The 14,779-nt window shown below is 33.5% G+C and overlaps 1 protein-coding gene across 1 annotated transcript in view; it reads left to right on the plus strand.

Moving 5' to 3' along the window:
- The window catches only part of LOC150053021 (doublecortin domain-containing protein 1-like), a 158,615-nt gene that overhangs the window by 58,454 nt on the left and 85,382 nt on the right, over positions 1-14,779 (plus strand). The window contains 1 exon segment of the mRNA XM_090347956.1: positions 3,768-3,934. Coding sequence (XP_090204082.1) covers positions 3,768-3,934 — 167 coding nt within the window.

Below are 14,779 nucleotides of genomic sequence, written 5' to 3' on the forward strand. Positions count from 1 at the left end.
GGGCGTGAAATTAAGGCATTGACTACTTTGGGTCATTTGATCTCCTTACCCATGATAACTATTAGTTCTATCCAATGAAATTATTTTTGGTTACATGCTCTACTCAAAATTCTCAGTCTTGGTCCCAAATGCATTGAAATGATTAATTTTCAGTGTACTCTAAATAGTAACCTGAGATTAAACTGAAATGGTTTACCTTTCCAGTGGGAGAAATGATCTGTAGAATGATTTCATTTGACCAATACGTGCATTGCTAAATTTAAGAGCTTGTTATCATTATTTGTGTGTGTCTCTCTGTGTGTGCATGTGTACTAGTGTTGGGGCTTGCACTAAGGGTTTCACACTCTCTCTTGGCCTTTTCCATTTAAAATCAGTACTGTACCACTTGAACCACACCTCCATCCTAGTGCTGACCTAGTGCTGGAGATAAGACGCTCACCTATTTGTTTGCTTGGGCTGGTTTTGAACCATGGTCCTCATATCTCAGGCTCCTGAGTAACTAGGATTATAGGTGTAAACTACCAGTGCTTAGCTTGGGGTGATTTTTAATTACTTCATGTAATATAGGATTTTGAAGCCTTACTTAATGAAAAGACTGGGTAGAATACCTACAGTAAAATTTTCCATGTAAGAGAAATGCTTATATATAGGTAGTCTGGAACAAAATATTAACAAAACAGAATGACTTTGAAACAGGCAATATTCTGAGTAGCAGTTTGAAAAGGGAGACATACTTGGTTTGGAAGGACATAGAAACAGAAATAATGTCTTGAAACACTATAAATATATATATATATATATATATATATATATAAAATCTGGAGCTCACTCCAGATTTTCCACTGACTATCTGTCTTGAACTTTGTAACCTTAGTAACCTCTAAGTTCATGCTCTTACGGCTAAAGCAAGTCTATTGGCATTTCTAAATCAGTTCTCTAATTTCTTGCACATATTTACACAACAGTGTTTTTAACACAATGAAATTATACTTCAGAAAATGAGAAATAGCTAACTACTTAATTAAAGAAAACCATCATAAAGAATTATTGCATGCTCTTATTTAGTATAGAATATTATGAATACCTAATACAACTTAAAAAATATAATACACTAAAATCAATGGTTAGGGTTGAAAAATCAAGTAAAGTAATTTAATGAACCAATCACTCACTTATATTTCTAAATTGCATTTTCAGCCTTAAGCTCCTGCTCCAATAGCCCCAACATGGAAAGTTCTTTAATTCTGACTGGTTAATTCTGAGTATTTCTGATTATTTTTCTCAACATAACATAGCAGGCTGATTTATACTTCCTTTCCAAGTATTTAGGCATATCATTTTCTTATGTTTTCTATACCTTCCTACTTAGTGGAAACATTGTTTGTTCTTGGAGTGTGCTTTGTCTTCTTTTTCAAGATCATCAAAGTTACTAGTTTTCTGCTTCCCCAAAGAAAGAGCCTTCTAATCCCTAGTTCAGAGGCTAACCTTTATTAGTGCTCTTGTGGTTATAATGAGGGCCTTGCTTCCAGCAGGGAGATGCTGGAATACTGAACAGATTATTCAACAAGTTCAGAGCAGATTCTGAATTCTCTTATAAAACCTGCTTGTGAATACTGCTTTCTTTGCTTTACTGTTTCTGGTTTCCATAGTATTCTTAATTACATAAATCATGTGGAGCATGGGAGCGATTTTCCATCCAGTATCAGTTCTGACATTGCTTACATTGTGGTACAATTTTACTCTTCCCCTTCCCAAGTTTACAAATTTGAGATGGGGTAAGTAGAGTTTTTTTTTTTTTGGTAAAAAAAATGAACTAAAACTTTTATTGGCATCAGTCAGACTGACATAAAGAATCCAAAAGTTATTTTGTGCCAAACATAAATAAATGATGAACCTGAGGAAATGTTCTGAAGTTTAAATGTAAGATTATTGTGTGAATTTAAAGTGTATCAACTATTTTGAAATTTTTAAAAACTTTTGTTTCAGTTTAATACCTAAGGATGGGGTATTTTTCAATATTCACAAATATACTAGGCTAAATGCATATTCCAATTAAGGTGGGTAAATTAAAATATAATACTAGTAATACATGAATGGTAAAGTCAATCAATGAATGTTGTAGTTGTAAGTTGAAAGTACTGATGTTTCTTAAGCTTTTCTTTAGGAAAGCATTGTAATCAAAATTTATTTGTATTTTTTAAGATTTAGAGGTTGTAATTCTGAAATTAAGTTCTCTTTTATTTTTATTTTTATAGTATGTATGAGATTACAGATATTTGAAAAGTTATAATAAAATTTATAAACAAAAGACATACGTTGTTAAAAGTATAAAACGTATGATAGGTGAATGTCAAAGATTCAGTTTTTTCCTCACATTTGATGAGTGAAATTTATGCATACCTCTGATACCACGCCACAATTTCTTTTGTATTTTTACGATGGTAATTAATCTTTAATTCTATCTTCAACATTCTCCTTTAGGAGAATTGAGTATATTTGACTTTGTTGTGCTTTTGAAAAAAGTCATAGAACTTAGTGCCATAAAATATATAACTCTTAGGCTGAGAGCAAATTTCAGCAGAAGACCCCTGGTAAAGTCATTTGCATAACTCAGCCTCTTAGCCGCTCAGCTGAACCTAATTGTAATTCAGCATCCAGATTGGCATGCTGGGCCTCTCTGCACAAAATATACAACATACAACTTAAGCAAGGGTGCAGACTTAGTTTTTTTCTTCTGGTGATCTATTTAGTTTTGTTTTCTTAACAAAAATATATACCAGAATAAGGTAGACAGACAGATAAAACTATTTCATATTTGTATGTTTGAATTACATACAGTACACACATTTAAATAAAGACCAAGTTAAGAAAGTGGTATGATTTCATCTTCCTCTGGGTTTCCAACTATGCCTGAGATTTTATTATTTATTTCTGACTTTTTGGAGGAAAATTAAATCTTGAAAAATAAATATTTGCTCATTGCCATGCTATTTGTTTGGCACTAGAAAGACTTTATAAGCTAATCATGTGAAAAACTGTATAAACATGTCTGTCAAGGCCATATGGATGTTGTATTACAGGCCCACAAGTAAGTATCTTTCATCTGTTTACAAAGCTCATGCTGGAGAAGCACTTCAAAATCTTGACTAGCTTATATCCCAGGGACTTCAAAACAAAGCAAAGCAAACGTATGATAAAATGCTTCCTTCAGACTTACCACCTGACATTTTTTTTAAACAGTCTTGCCATCCTGTTATATGGGGTGCTTAAAGAATTGCAATGATAAGCTTGGAGACAGGATGGCTCATAAAGGTGTAGATTATATTTTATGAATAACTTCCAGATGTGATGTTTTTGGTACCTAGATTCCTCTACAGGAAGCTATATACAGAAACAACATGGGTCTTACAGTTTTATCAGGACAATGCAAGTCGATTTCAGCAAGGTTGGTTCTAACTCATCTGTGATAAATGAGAAGATAAGGCAATCAGTGCACACCATGACACTCGGTGCAGCTAGTTAGGCACACTTCAGAACTATTCAGGTGTGCTCACAAAGCTTATGAGTCTTGCATGGGGGGGGGGTGTCTCAATATAAATACATCCTCATGGTGGCCACTATAACGCAGGAATTGCCTCTCTTAAGACTTAACCTAGGTCAGATATAAATAATGGATGTGAAAAGTTATTTCTGGCATTGGGGCTGGGTTCCAGGCAACATATTTTGGTTGGGTCAAAAAGAATTTTTCCCCTTCTTTTCTTGAATAGTTCCTCTGCTTGAAAAATGCCTGCAAAATTCCATCACACCTTTGCGGGGACCACTTTGGGTCTCTAAGGGAGAAGGTTTCAGCCCCTCAGGAGCTAAGATGTACATCCAAGAAGTTCTTTTGGCCTTGTACCAACGATTAAAGTCTGCAAAAAATTATTACAAACAGGTGAGTCATCCCTCTTCTAGAACATTATTTTATTTTACTTTATTTAAAGTACTTGGTTGTGTAGAGGCAGTGATTGGCATTGTATCATAAAAGAACTGTGATAAGTATTTGGTAAGCTCAGTGCCTCTTAGGAAGCCAAAAGGCTTCTATCATCTGAAAGCCAACAATAATCAGGCTAATTGTATCTGTCTTTTGGTATGGGATGTCATATGTCTCATCTTTTCTTGCTGTGTGCCTTGAAAACAAAGGCAATTCCTTATGGGGAAATTCTTTAGTCAGTTACTTTAAATAAGAAAAGGAGTAGCTCCTAAGTAATTTGAACATTTAGCTTTCTGGGCTTTTTTCCCCCCACAAGTGTAAAATCAGCATGCTATTGTACAAGTTGAGCTAAAATAAAACAAGTCACATTCTAAAGAAATGAAATTGTGAATTAATTTCATGTTAAGGAGAACTTGATACTCATTCATCTGGTATGTTTCAGTAGTCAAAGAAAAAAAGCAGGATTAATATATTTGTCTTATTTTTTAAAGCATCCTTTCAAACTCTGTGTGTGTGTGTGTGTGTGTGTGTATAAAGACTAATATTTTTTCATATATTTTTTATTGTAATTAATAGAAGGGTTACATGATATTTGCCAGATAGATGGTGCATTAATTCCCATACATTGATACCCTTTCACATGTCTTGGTCCCCATTTCCCTCCCCCCGACCCCCACCCCTCATCTTGTTTTCCCCGTTGCCTATCAAGACTAATATTTTAATAGTCATATGCAGGAACTTTTGATTTACCTTAAAGTAGAGTCACATTATAAAGCAGAATCAGTGGTGTCATTTGAAAAGTAAAAATGGAGCTGCAAGATTAAAATTATCTTCATTCAATTTAGGCTTAAGAACTGAAACATGTTTTTACCATGTTAAATATGGACTAAATTTTATGTTTAGAACTAGGAGGTTTTAGTTTAGAACTGGGCTCACTATCTTACACCAGAGGCTGCTGAAAAACAACTATTTTGAAAGTGTCCTGCTACCCTCTGCACAGTGCATGCAGAAAGAAAAGGGAGAGAAGTGGGACCCAAAAGCCAGTCTCAGTGTTCATACAGCACCTCCTGCTGCCTAGTTCAGGAAGTGTTGGAGTGAGGGATCCAGAACACCAAGAAATGTTTTCTCAGGAGAAACTTCTATATGGAAAATATTTGTGGTTTGCCCTGTAACTAATTCCAATGGATTCAAAAATGAAACATTTCATCATAATATATAAGATTATTCACGATAACAAACACAGAAAAACATCTAAACTTTTAAAATGGTCTTTATGAAACCATCATATACAAAAACTGGGGTAAAAATTTAATTGTATTTAACTTAAGTTGAAATATTTTAATTTTAATATGTAATTATATAATTAATTTTAAATATAACATGATATAATAAAATGGATTATGACCTATTGAATTACGATCATTTATCTGATAATGTACATTTTGATTCAACTTATTGGAAAGCATAATCATTTAATTTTGAATTATAATATTTAATTATTTGATGTTAAAGAAAGCATGAAACTTCCAGTACAAAAAAAGTAGTTTAAATAAAATCTAAAGAGAAGCCATTTCTAAGTTTTGTCAAAAGTGAGGATTATCAAGCTGAGAAAAATAGTAATATTTAAATCAGTACAGAATACTATGAAAAAATAGTAGATTTAAAAGAATTCTCTATGTGTTGAGAGAAGAGAAACCGTGAGATTTGTGGCTTTGGTTAAAAACAAATTGACTCACACTTGATGAGAGCTCTATTATCTTGATCTTAAGTATAAATATGAACAAAATTTAGTATTTTTAATCTGTCCATAGTTGCTTAAACTAATATGTAAGAGTTTCAACATTATGCTAAACTTAAGAGAGTTAGCACTGTAGACTATTTCTTCCTAAATTTTTTATGTCTGCCTCACTTGAAATAAGTTAAAGCCTCATAAAATACTTTATTTTAAAATATGAAAATGAAGAAAAGGCAACGAAATTTTCCTATTACATATTTCCACATAAATTTTGTATGCTCACTCAGTCATGCTCACTCAGTTTTATGTATTCTGCAGTTTCTTTTCCATGAGTTAGTTGTGACACCATGACTTAATGTTAAATTATCTACAATGTCTAGAAAAAGCTCTGTGATGTTAGAAATATCAGGCCTTCACTGGTTGATTGGCAGCATCTTTGTAAGAAGAATTTAAAGAAAAATCGAATATCTCTTAGCATTAATAAATTTTATTTGAACTACATGTATTTCAATTGACCTTTAAGGTAGTCTTTTTTTATATTTACTTTTATGTAAGACTGTGTTAAGAAATTGTGGAAAAGTGAAATGTTGATGAACAATGTTTCTTCTTTTTTTTTAGCAAGTCTACATTTCTAAATTATAGGATATATTAGCTCAATATAATTTCCATTTATTGTACTTCTGACATCCCATATAAAAAATCGTGTTGCTTTGCTGTTTAAAAAAATAATTATAGAGTATAAATTTTGACATTCTTTTGAAATTCTTTCAAATAAATTGTGATAGAATGACTTCAAAAGAGAAATCATAGCTACTGATTTTATGTTTATGAATTTACTCATTTTTTAAATTTTAACTTCAGTTTAGCTGTTACAGCATGCAACTGAATTAAGCACACTACATTAGGGTGGTCTTAAATATATACTGATTCATGTGTATTAAAATGAGATATTATATTTAGGACAGCATAAAGTCACTTAGACTTACATTTGTCACATTTATTTCCTTAAAAGTGGAAATATCCTCGAAATTTCTCAGAGCTAAGCAGAATCTATTTAATTGGTCATCTTTGAAGTAGCATAAATGCTTCCTATGAAATGTATTTAACACTTTCAAGGACAGGGCCTTTCCATCTCATTAGCATTCTTGTTATGTAGTGGTGCTGTTGGTGGGGGTGTTGAAGTAGGAATGCTATTGTGTGGAGTTCCAGTGTTTGGGGACAAACACTGCTGTGGAAGGAACGTGTGAAAAGACCACAGTCCTGTCAATGAATGAGGAAGGCTGTGCTTTCTGTGTGTTTCAAGCAGGGAAGCTGTCATTCATAGACCTAACACAGCCAAACAGAGGCCAAAACACAAGCCTGCACTACCTTTTAAAATGATATTAGCGGTTTTTAAACATGATCTTCTTTATTTATGATGCTACATAGAGCTTTTGGTCGCGGTCAGTAAACAAAATATGTCAGTCTGTTAGAAATACTGTAAAGATGCATAAGAGTCCATGGAACGGTGCCAGGCAGCTACATAAATAACTACTGGGGATGGCTGATAGACAGTGTTAAGTACAAACATGATGTGGAGGAGGCTTTCATTCCTGGAAATGTCTTGTGGATTTAGATAGCTCTTCTCCCCCACCTCCTACAACAAAATTGTCAGTGATTTTATTTTAAATAACGTATATATAAAACTTTTTTCTTTTTTTCAAAAATACTAATTTTAAAGAGCTCATTTCACTTTCAGTACTTCTTATTCAAAGCTGTTCCTGGAGTATCTTAACTTGGTAAAGATTACAGTAATTTTTTGAAGTTCGGGAAGTAACAAAGAAAATGCATATTTAACCGTAACATCTTAATTATGAAGTCATAGAGTCCTTGTGTTGTTTAAGGCCTAAAAATTGCATTTATGTTGACATTATCAAATTTGAGGAAATATTATATTCTACACTTAATTTTTAACACTTTGGAAAGAAGCCAATCAAGTTTCAGGTTAAATTTGTACTTGTCTGATTCTTAAAACAAAAGTAGACAAAAATATCCAGAAATATTTTAAGATTTTGAGGCATTTTCTATACTTCAGCAGTACACAGAAAAACATAGAAATTTCTATTTATGTTTGAAGTTTCAGAGAAAGATGTTAGTCTTTAAATTTTAGTTAGAAAAAATGTATCATTGGGTCTATTTTAATATGTTATCATTTAATTAAAGTTTCTTAGAATAACACAAATTTTTGCTTGAGAACTTTACATTTGTTCTTGTGTATATATGTTTTTTTAAACTAATTTAAGCAAAGCAACTTTAAAAAATGCTGTTGCATCTTACTTCTAAAAAGTTCTACATTTGATATGCTGGATTTAGAAATTTAGGTATTGAAATTTTGTTTCAAAAATTAGGTTTCACTATTTAAACCTGAACCATATTGTAGGTTTACTCTTGTGAATTTATTATAACAAAGAAATTAGCATCAAACTTCAGACTATATTGGTTCTTCAATTTAAAATTAAAACCTATTTTATTAATATTCTAAATTTCCTGGTCTTAAAGCATTGGATTTAAACAATTGGTAAAATCTAACTTTGAATCACTTTATCCACACTTTCAATAAATTTGATAATTAGACATCAAATAATAGTAATACAAATATTATATTCAGAATTCCTTAAAATATAGTTGAACTGCATTTCGCGCTGACAGAATATGCTTATCATACTATTTTTAAAGAACTCTTATAAAAGAGATGTTGGAAGTTTGAATTCTTAAACCCAGTGTTTTATGACAATCAAAGTAATTTATGAATTGCAGCATTAGTGAAAGAATTTGTCTCATTTTTCTGTGCTATATACACTTTATGCCTTTCTGGGTAATACACAGAATGTTTCAGCTTTTGAACAAACTTTAATGTCTTCTGAAACCTTTCAATAAAATATCTTACTGCACAAACCTAAGTTACATCGAGCATGGCAAGCGTTTCAAAATTAAAACTACTTCTGAAGTTTCTAATAAGTGACTTTTTAGAATATTGGATTATAGATTTGTGGAGTTAAATTTTTCCCCTCCTGAAACCAAGCTGTATTCTAGTTACTTGAAGTATTTTAAAAACCTTAAACTTGTGTCTTTTTCTAAGTGTCATGCTTCGAACAGGCCTAACATCAGTTAAATGAAGTGAAAATTGCATTCTTGTCTTGATAGAGATGAAAATGGATTTCTGGTCATGAAATAGATGTAGTTGTCACTTTTTAAAAAAGGTGTCAGCAGTTTGCTTCAGCGAGTAAGGTGCCAATTCAGTATGGCAGTAAACTTGTGATCTGAGCAATCAATAAAATGCTTCAATAACTTCTGCTTCATTACACTTATAATAAGAGGCTATAGATCCATGGCACATAAAATGTTGATAAAGAGGATATGTGGGTATCGACTGTGACAATTTTCCCAAAGTACAGTAAGTGCAATATTGCCATCTAGAGTTTGTGCATAGGTAATTATTTCAGAGAGGGTGGGGAAATAATGGGAGAAAGCAAGAAGTAATATTGAAATACTGCTTATTCTCATCATTCATGAATGACATATTTACCTTCCTGGAGCATTTCATTTGATTTGTCATAAAGCAGTTTAGATCAGGAGAAAGAATTTCAAATCTATTTTTTCTCTAATTCTTTTAGAATCATGCTTCCAAATAGCAATTTTATAACTTCAGTTAGAAATCAATCTTATTTTCTTATTATGAAAACTATTTAGTAAACAACACACTTGGGAAAAACTTAAGAGATTTTTTGTTGTTGTTCCTTGGGAATCCAGTTATGTAGTAGCAAGGGAGCTTTCATTACTTCTTAGTTTGGGTATCTTTCAGTGTAAAATCTTGTCTTTATTAACAAAAAAAGAAGGGCAGTGGGCATGATGGCTCACGCCTATAATCCTAGCTACTCAGGAGGCTGAGATCTGAGGATCAACATTCAAAGCCAGCCTGGGCACAAAAGGACCTGAGACTCTTACCTCCAATTACCTCTAGAAAATGGAAAGTGGGGCTTAGCTTAAGGGTAGGACAGTAGCCTTGAGCTGAGGAGCTCAGGGACAGTGCTCAGGCTGAGTTCAAGCCTTATGACCCACAAAAAACAAAAGCAAAACCAAAAAACAAAGGGCCACTTTACTTTTAAAGTGTTACTTTAAGTACATTTGCTTTAAAAAAGTACAAAGCTCATGTAAGGAAGGTAAGGCATTTTTGCCTAGTAACTAGTTATGATTCTGCTTAAGTATAAGTTCCACATGACAGTTGTCTGAAACTATTTCTTCGTCTTTCATATTTAAGATTATTTATTATCTCATTTTTCTTAACTAATAAATATACTAAAGTTTGGTTTTAAAATAGGTTTTAGATTAACTAATATGGAAAACAATTTTAAATAAAGCTTTACTGAAACTTTTCTTCCTCTCAATTAGTGACTGCTCATATGAAAATTTGACAAAATCATAAATTTGGGCTGGTGCTTGATGGCTCATGGCTTAATCCTAGTTGCTGAAGAGGCTAATATCTGGGGACTGAGGTTCAAAGCCAGCCTGGGCAGGAATGTCTATGAGATTTTTATCTCCAATTAACCACACACACACACACACACACACACTCACAAATTCACACAAATTCACACAAATTCAGCACCCAAGTCCACAATGAGACAGAGAGAGAGAGAGAGAGAGAGAGAGAGAGAGAGAGAGAGAGAGAGAGAGAGAGAGAGAGAGAGAGAGAGAGGTCTAGACAGAGAGAGACAAAGAGAATTTTTGTGATAATACAGATACAATGATCTAGTATGTATATAGATTGATTTAATAGAGAAATCTAACTTATATAGACAGGTTGCTACTCTTTTCTTCCATTTATCTGTTACTGAGCTAGGCCATCAGTTTCTTCTGAAAACCATGGTGTGTCATCCATATATTAGTAATGCTTTTTCTAAATATGCTACTGATAATTTCTGTATTTTCTTATGTAGATCACTTCTCAATTTAAAAATATGGAAATGAGTGTAGATTTATCTTTATGCTGTGACAAAGATTATGCATATTCTACTTCTTGATAATCTCTATACTTATGTGCTTTAGTTAGACAAAGAGATCTTATGTTGAACTTTATAATCATATTGATTAGAAAATATTGCATTTTAGAATCTCCAGGTAAGTACAGAATTGTTCCAGTTGAGGTAAATGAAAATCTCTGACAAAATTTTCTTTCAATGACTTAGCCATTTATGGATATTATTGCCTAGGGCTCTTTAGAATATATATTTTATGGAGTTACAGCAGCAAAGTAAGTGTGTTTGATAGCTTCTCCGAACAGTTTCAACACCCACAGGTATTATTTGTAAGAAAGAAATCACGCTGAGTCTTCAGCTGGTTAGAGAGGGCACAGCATTCTATCTTCACCTGACATCCTTTCTGTTCTGTCAACGTCCTGGACCCCTGCCTGCCGCCCCCTCCTCCCAAAACAATAAGGCTCATGGAGAGGTTTGTGTGAATGGACAAGAATATGAATGTTTTCCTCCCTCCGGTGACCCCCAACCCCCTTCTCAAATAGTATTGAGGGCACATTCTTAGGGCAAGCAAAATCAACTCTCTTGAGGATTGACTAGTTTCTCTTTGCTATTCACATGTATTTGTCAGCAATGGCTTGTTAGCATCTTGGATGATTAAGAAGTTTGACTAATGATGGATAAAAGGAGAATCAAGCTAAAAATGTTTTTAAAATCATTGCTTTTTTTGTTTTCATTGTACCTGGACATATAGAGTGTGTTCTTCTCCTTTGTTGTTAATAACCAGCCATTTTTTTTTAACAAGTAGCTAATTGGAAATAATGTAACTCATTCTTTGTTTACATTGTATATGTGTGCATATATATGTTTTTTGTTTTTGCCAGTCCTGGGGACTGAATTCAGGGCCTGAGCACTGTCCTTGGGCTTTCTCACGGCTAGAGGTCTACCACTTGAGCCATAGCACCACTTCTGACTTTTCTATGTATGTGGTACCAAGGAATTGAACCTGGGTCTTCATGCATGCTAGGCAAACACTCTACCACTAGGCCAAACTCCCAGCCCCATGTGTGCATATATATGTATATATGATGGAGATAAATGTCACATTGAGCTTTGTTCTCTTTTGTTAAATTTTCTCATTAGCTACATTAGAAAATCAATTTTACATACTTTTCTAAAATAGCCAGTGTATTATATTTCTAAGAAATTTGAAGGTCCTAAACTTAGCTAGTCATGTATGAAGAAAGTAGCACTTAGTATATACAACTGAGAAATAAATACTGAAAGTTCCTGAAGCAAATAATAAAATAAATAAAAACTGCTTGAATGAAATCAGACCTCAGAGTTGGTACACCACATGTGAGTTCCATCTTGCAGAATTGTACAAGTTGAGCATCTCCTTTCCTAAATGCCTGGGGCCAGAACCGATTTGAGTTTCAGAAATTTTCAGATTTTTGAACATTTACATATATACAATGTGATATCTTAGGAATAGTACTCAATTCTGACACAACATGTATTTGTCTTCTATGTCTATGACCTAAAGAGTTCTTTCATGCAGTATTTGTCCTGTTCACAGAAGTGTTTTGCCTGGGCCCATCCCATGCAGTCAGGTCACTGGTAGCACTCAGAAAGTCTCAGATTTTGAAATTTTCAGATTTTAGAGATTTGGGTTTGTTATGTGAAACCTACACTTCCCAGTATACTGCATGCATGTTAGTTTTAAGCTAATTAAAATTAAATAAAATCAATAATTCAGATTCTTGATCTCACAGGACACAGTTCAAGTGCTCAACAACTGTACCCTCTTAGGAAAGTTCTGGGGTGTGCCACAGGGAAGAAATTTGGTCACATGCCTGAAATTTCTGGCACTGGATTCCTCTTTTTTTTGTCCAGTCTTACTCCTTGAACTCAGAGCCTGAGAACTGTCTTTGAGCTTTCCTCAAGGCTAGCACACTGCCACTTGAGCCACAGCACCATTTCTAACTTTTCTATGTATGTGGTACTGAGGAATTGAACCTGGGTCTTCATACATGCTAGGTAAGCACTCTACCACTAGGCCAAACTTCTAGCCCCTGGATTCCTCTTTCTATTGCAAACAAATGACAAAGGATGAGGCACACAGAATTTAATTCCACTCTACTCTTTACAAACCAATCAAAACAAAAATAGAAAAAATAAACCTTGTATCATTATCATCAATTCACTAGCTAACCTAAAGGTAAACCCCTTTAGGCCCTTTGGTATCTGAAGATGCCTACAAATGAACTATCAAGTGTAATATCTTTAGAAATTATTATTCTGGCAGTAATTAATTTAGCCATATCTTCTTTATATAAATTTTTTATTGTAATTAATAGAAGGGTTACATTATATTTGCCAGATATAAGGTGCATTAATTCACATACATTGATACCCTTTCTCATGTCTTGGTCCCCATTTCCCTCCCCCCACCCCACCCCTCATCTTGTTTTCCCGAACCTTTCCTATTCAATTTCAAATAACCAAATACAAATATATCCAATATATTAGATAACAAAGTGAGATACTGTAACAATATGAGATAACCAAGGGACAGCAAACGAGATGAGAGATAACATAGTAACATTAAGGACAACAATCATTTGTTATATGGCTTTTGTTTCTATGTCCTAGAGGTCCTTTCATTTAGCAATACTATATTAGCCATATCTTCTTTGTTGAAAAAAGACCTCACTTCTCTCCTCCCCTCAAAAAGAAATAATTAGAGAGAGAAAGAAATAATAAAATTCAAGTTTTCCTCATTCTCCTTGTCTAAAAGATATGGTTGAAGAAAGTAGAATTGTTTGAGAGTTTGTCCTTAGGACGCTTCTGTTCATGTTTGGAATCAAGGAATATCTATGGCAAACTTCTATGAGATATAGTTGATAATGTAATAAATACACGGTGCAGCTTCTACATATTATAGAAGCTTTCATGAAGGAAAAACTGTTGATAAAGTAGGAAAGTGTATTAAGGTTGGAAGTTTAAAAGTCCTAGAATGCAGTCCTCTGTTTATACAGATAATAAGACTACAAACAGACTTGCTTCATTAGATTCTTGTGAGGATAGAAGTACCTAGAATAAAGTTATCATCATCATCATCATCAATATTACGGTTAAAGTTACTGTGACTAGTGGCAGTGAGGTACCTGTCTAAGATGAGATAGCAAGATTGGATTGTAATGGGAATCCAGCCTTTACTATTACTGCAGGCAAGTCATACTTCATGAACTTTAAGAAAAGGAATATTTGAAACAGAGACTCAGAGCCAACGACATGAAGTCAGTAGTGAGTGGGATATCACTTCCAAATATACCATACTCAACCCAAAAATAATTATTGATGCATTACAAAATAATATAATTACAATTAAATTAGTTCTATCAATAAAATCTTATATAAATTATTCTTTTTACATATTACAAGATATATAAAAATGCAAACTCATTATTGATGTAGGTGGCATTATCTAGTGATGGGGAAAGTTTTAAAATGGCTGGCTTCTTGAGGGTCCTACTTCATTTGTTTAGATGTGGGTATTTGGTTTCCCACAACAGTATGGAAGAATGTCCTTCTCAAGTTATACAGTCTCGACAATTCTGGAAGACACTTTGGTTGTATATACAGGGTTTATTTCTGGAATTCTTCTCTTCCATTGGTCTACATATCTGTCTTTGTACATGAGTCATAGTGTCATACTGACTTGGTCAGGCCAGCTTCATATCATGATTCTCAGATCCTGACCAGCCAGGATTTTATTTATAAAGCAGCATTGGCATAGCACCTCTATACACAGCCTGCAGTCTTGTTAGGTAAATTTAACAGTACTTCCTGCTTCAAAATTATCTTAATGGAATACTTTTGAATATCCTGAGTGATGACATTTTCAGCTCTGTAGAGTAGATTTAAAATGTGGGATTATAGGTGTGAACCACCATGCCTACCTCATTTGTTCAGGTATGGTTTTGTTGACTTGTTGCCCAGGCTATTTTTGAACTACTTTTGACTATATTTTCCCCATCTATGTCTTCTGTGTAG

Source organism: Megascapheus bottae, chromosome 16, assembly GCF_031878675.1.
Source record: "Megascapheus bottae isolate mThoBot1 chromosome 16, mThoBot2.hap1, whole genome shotgun sequence".
Lineage (NCBI taxonomy): Eukaryota > Metazoa > Chordata > Mammalia > Rodentia > Geomyidae > Megascapheus > Megascapheus bottae.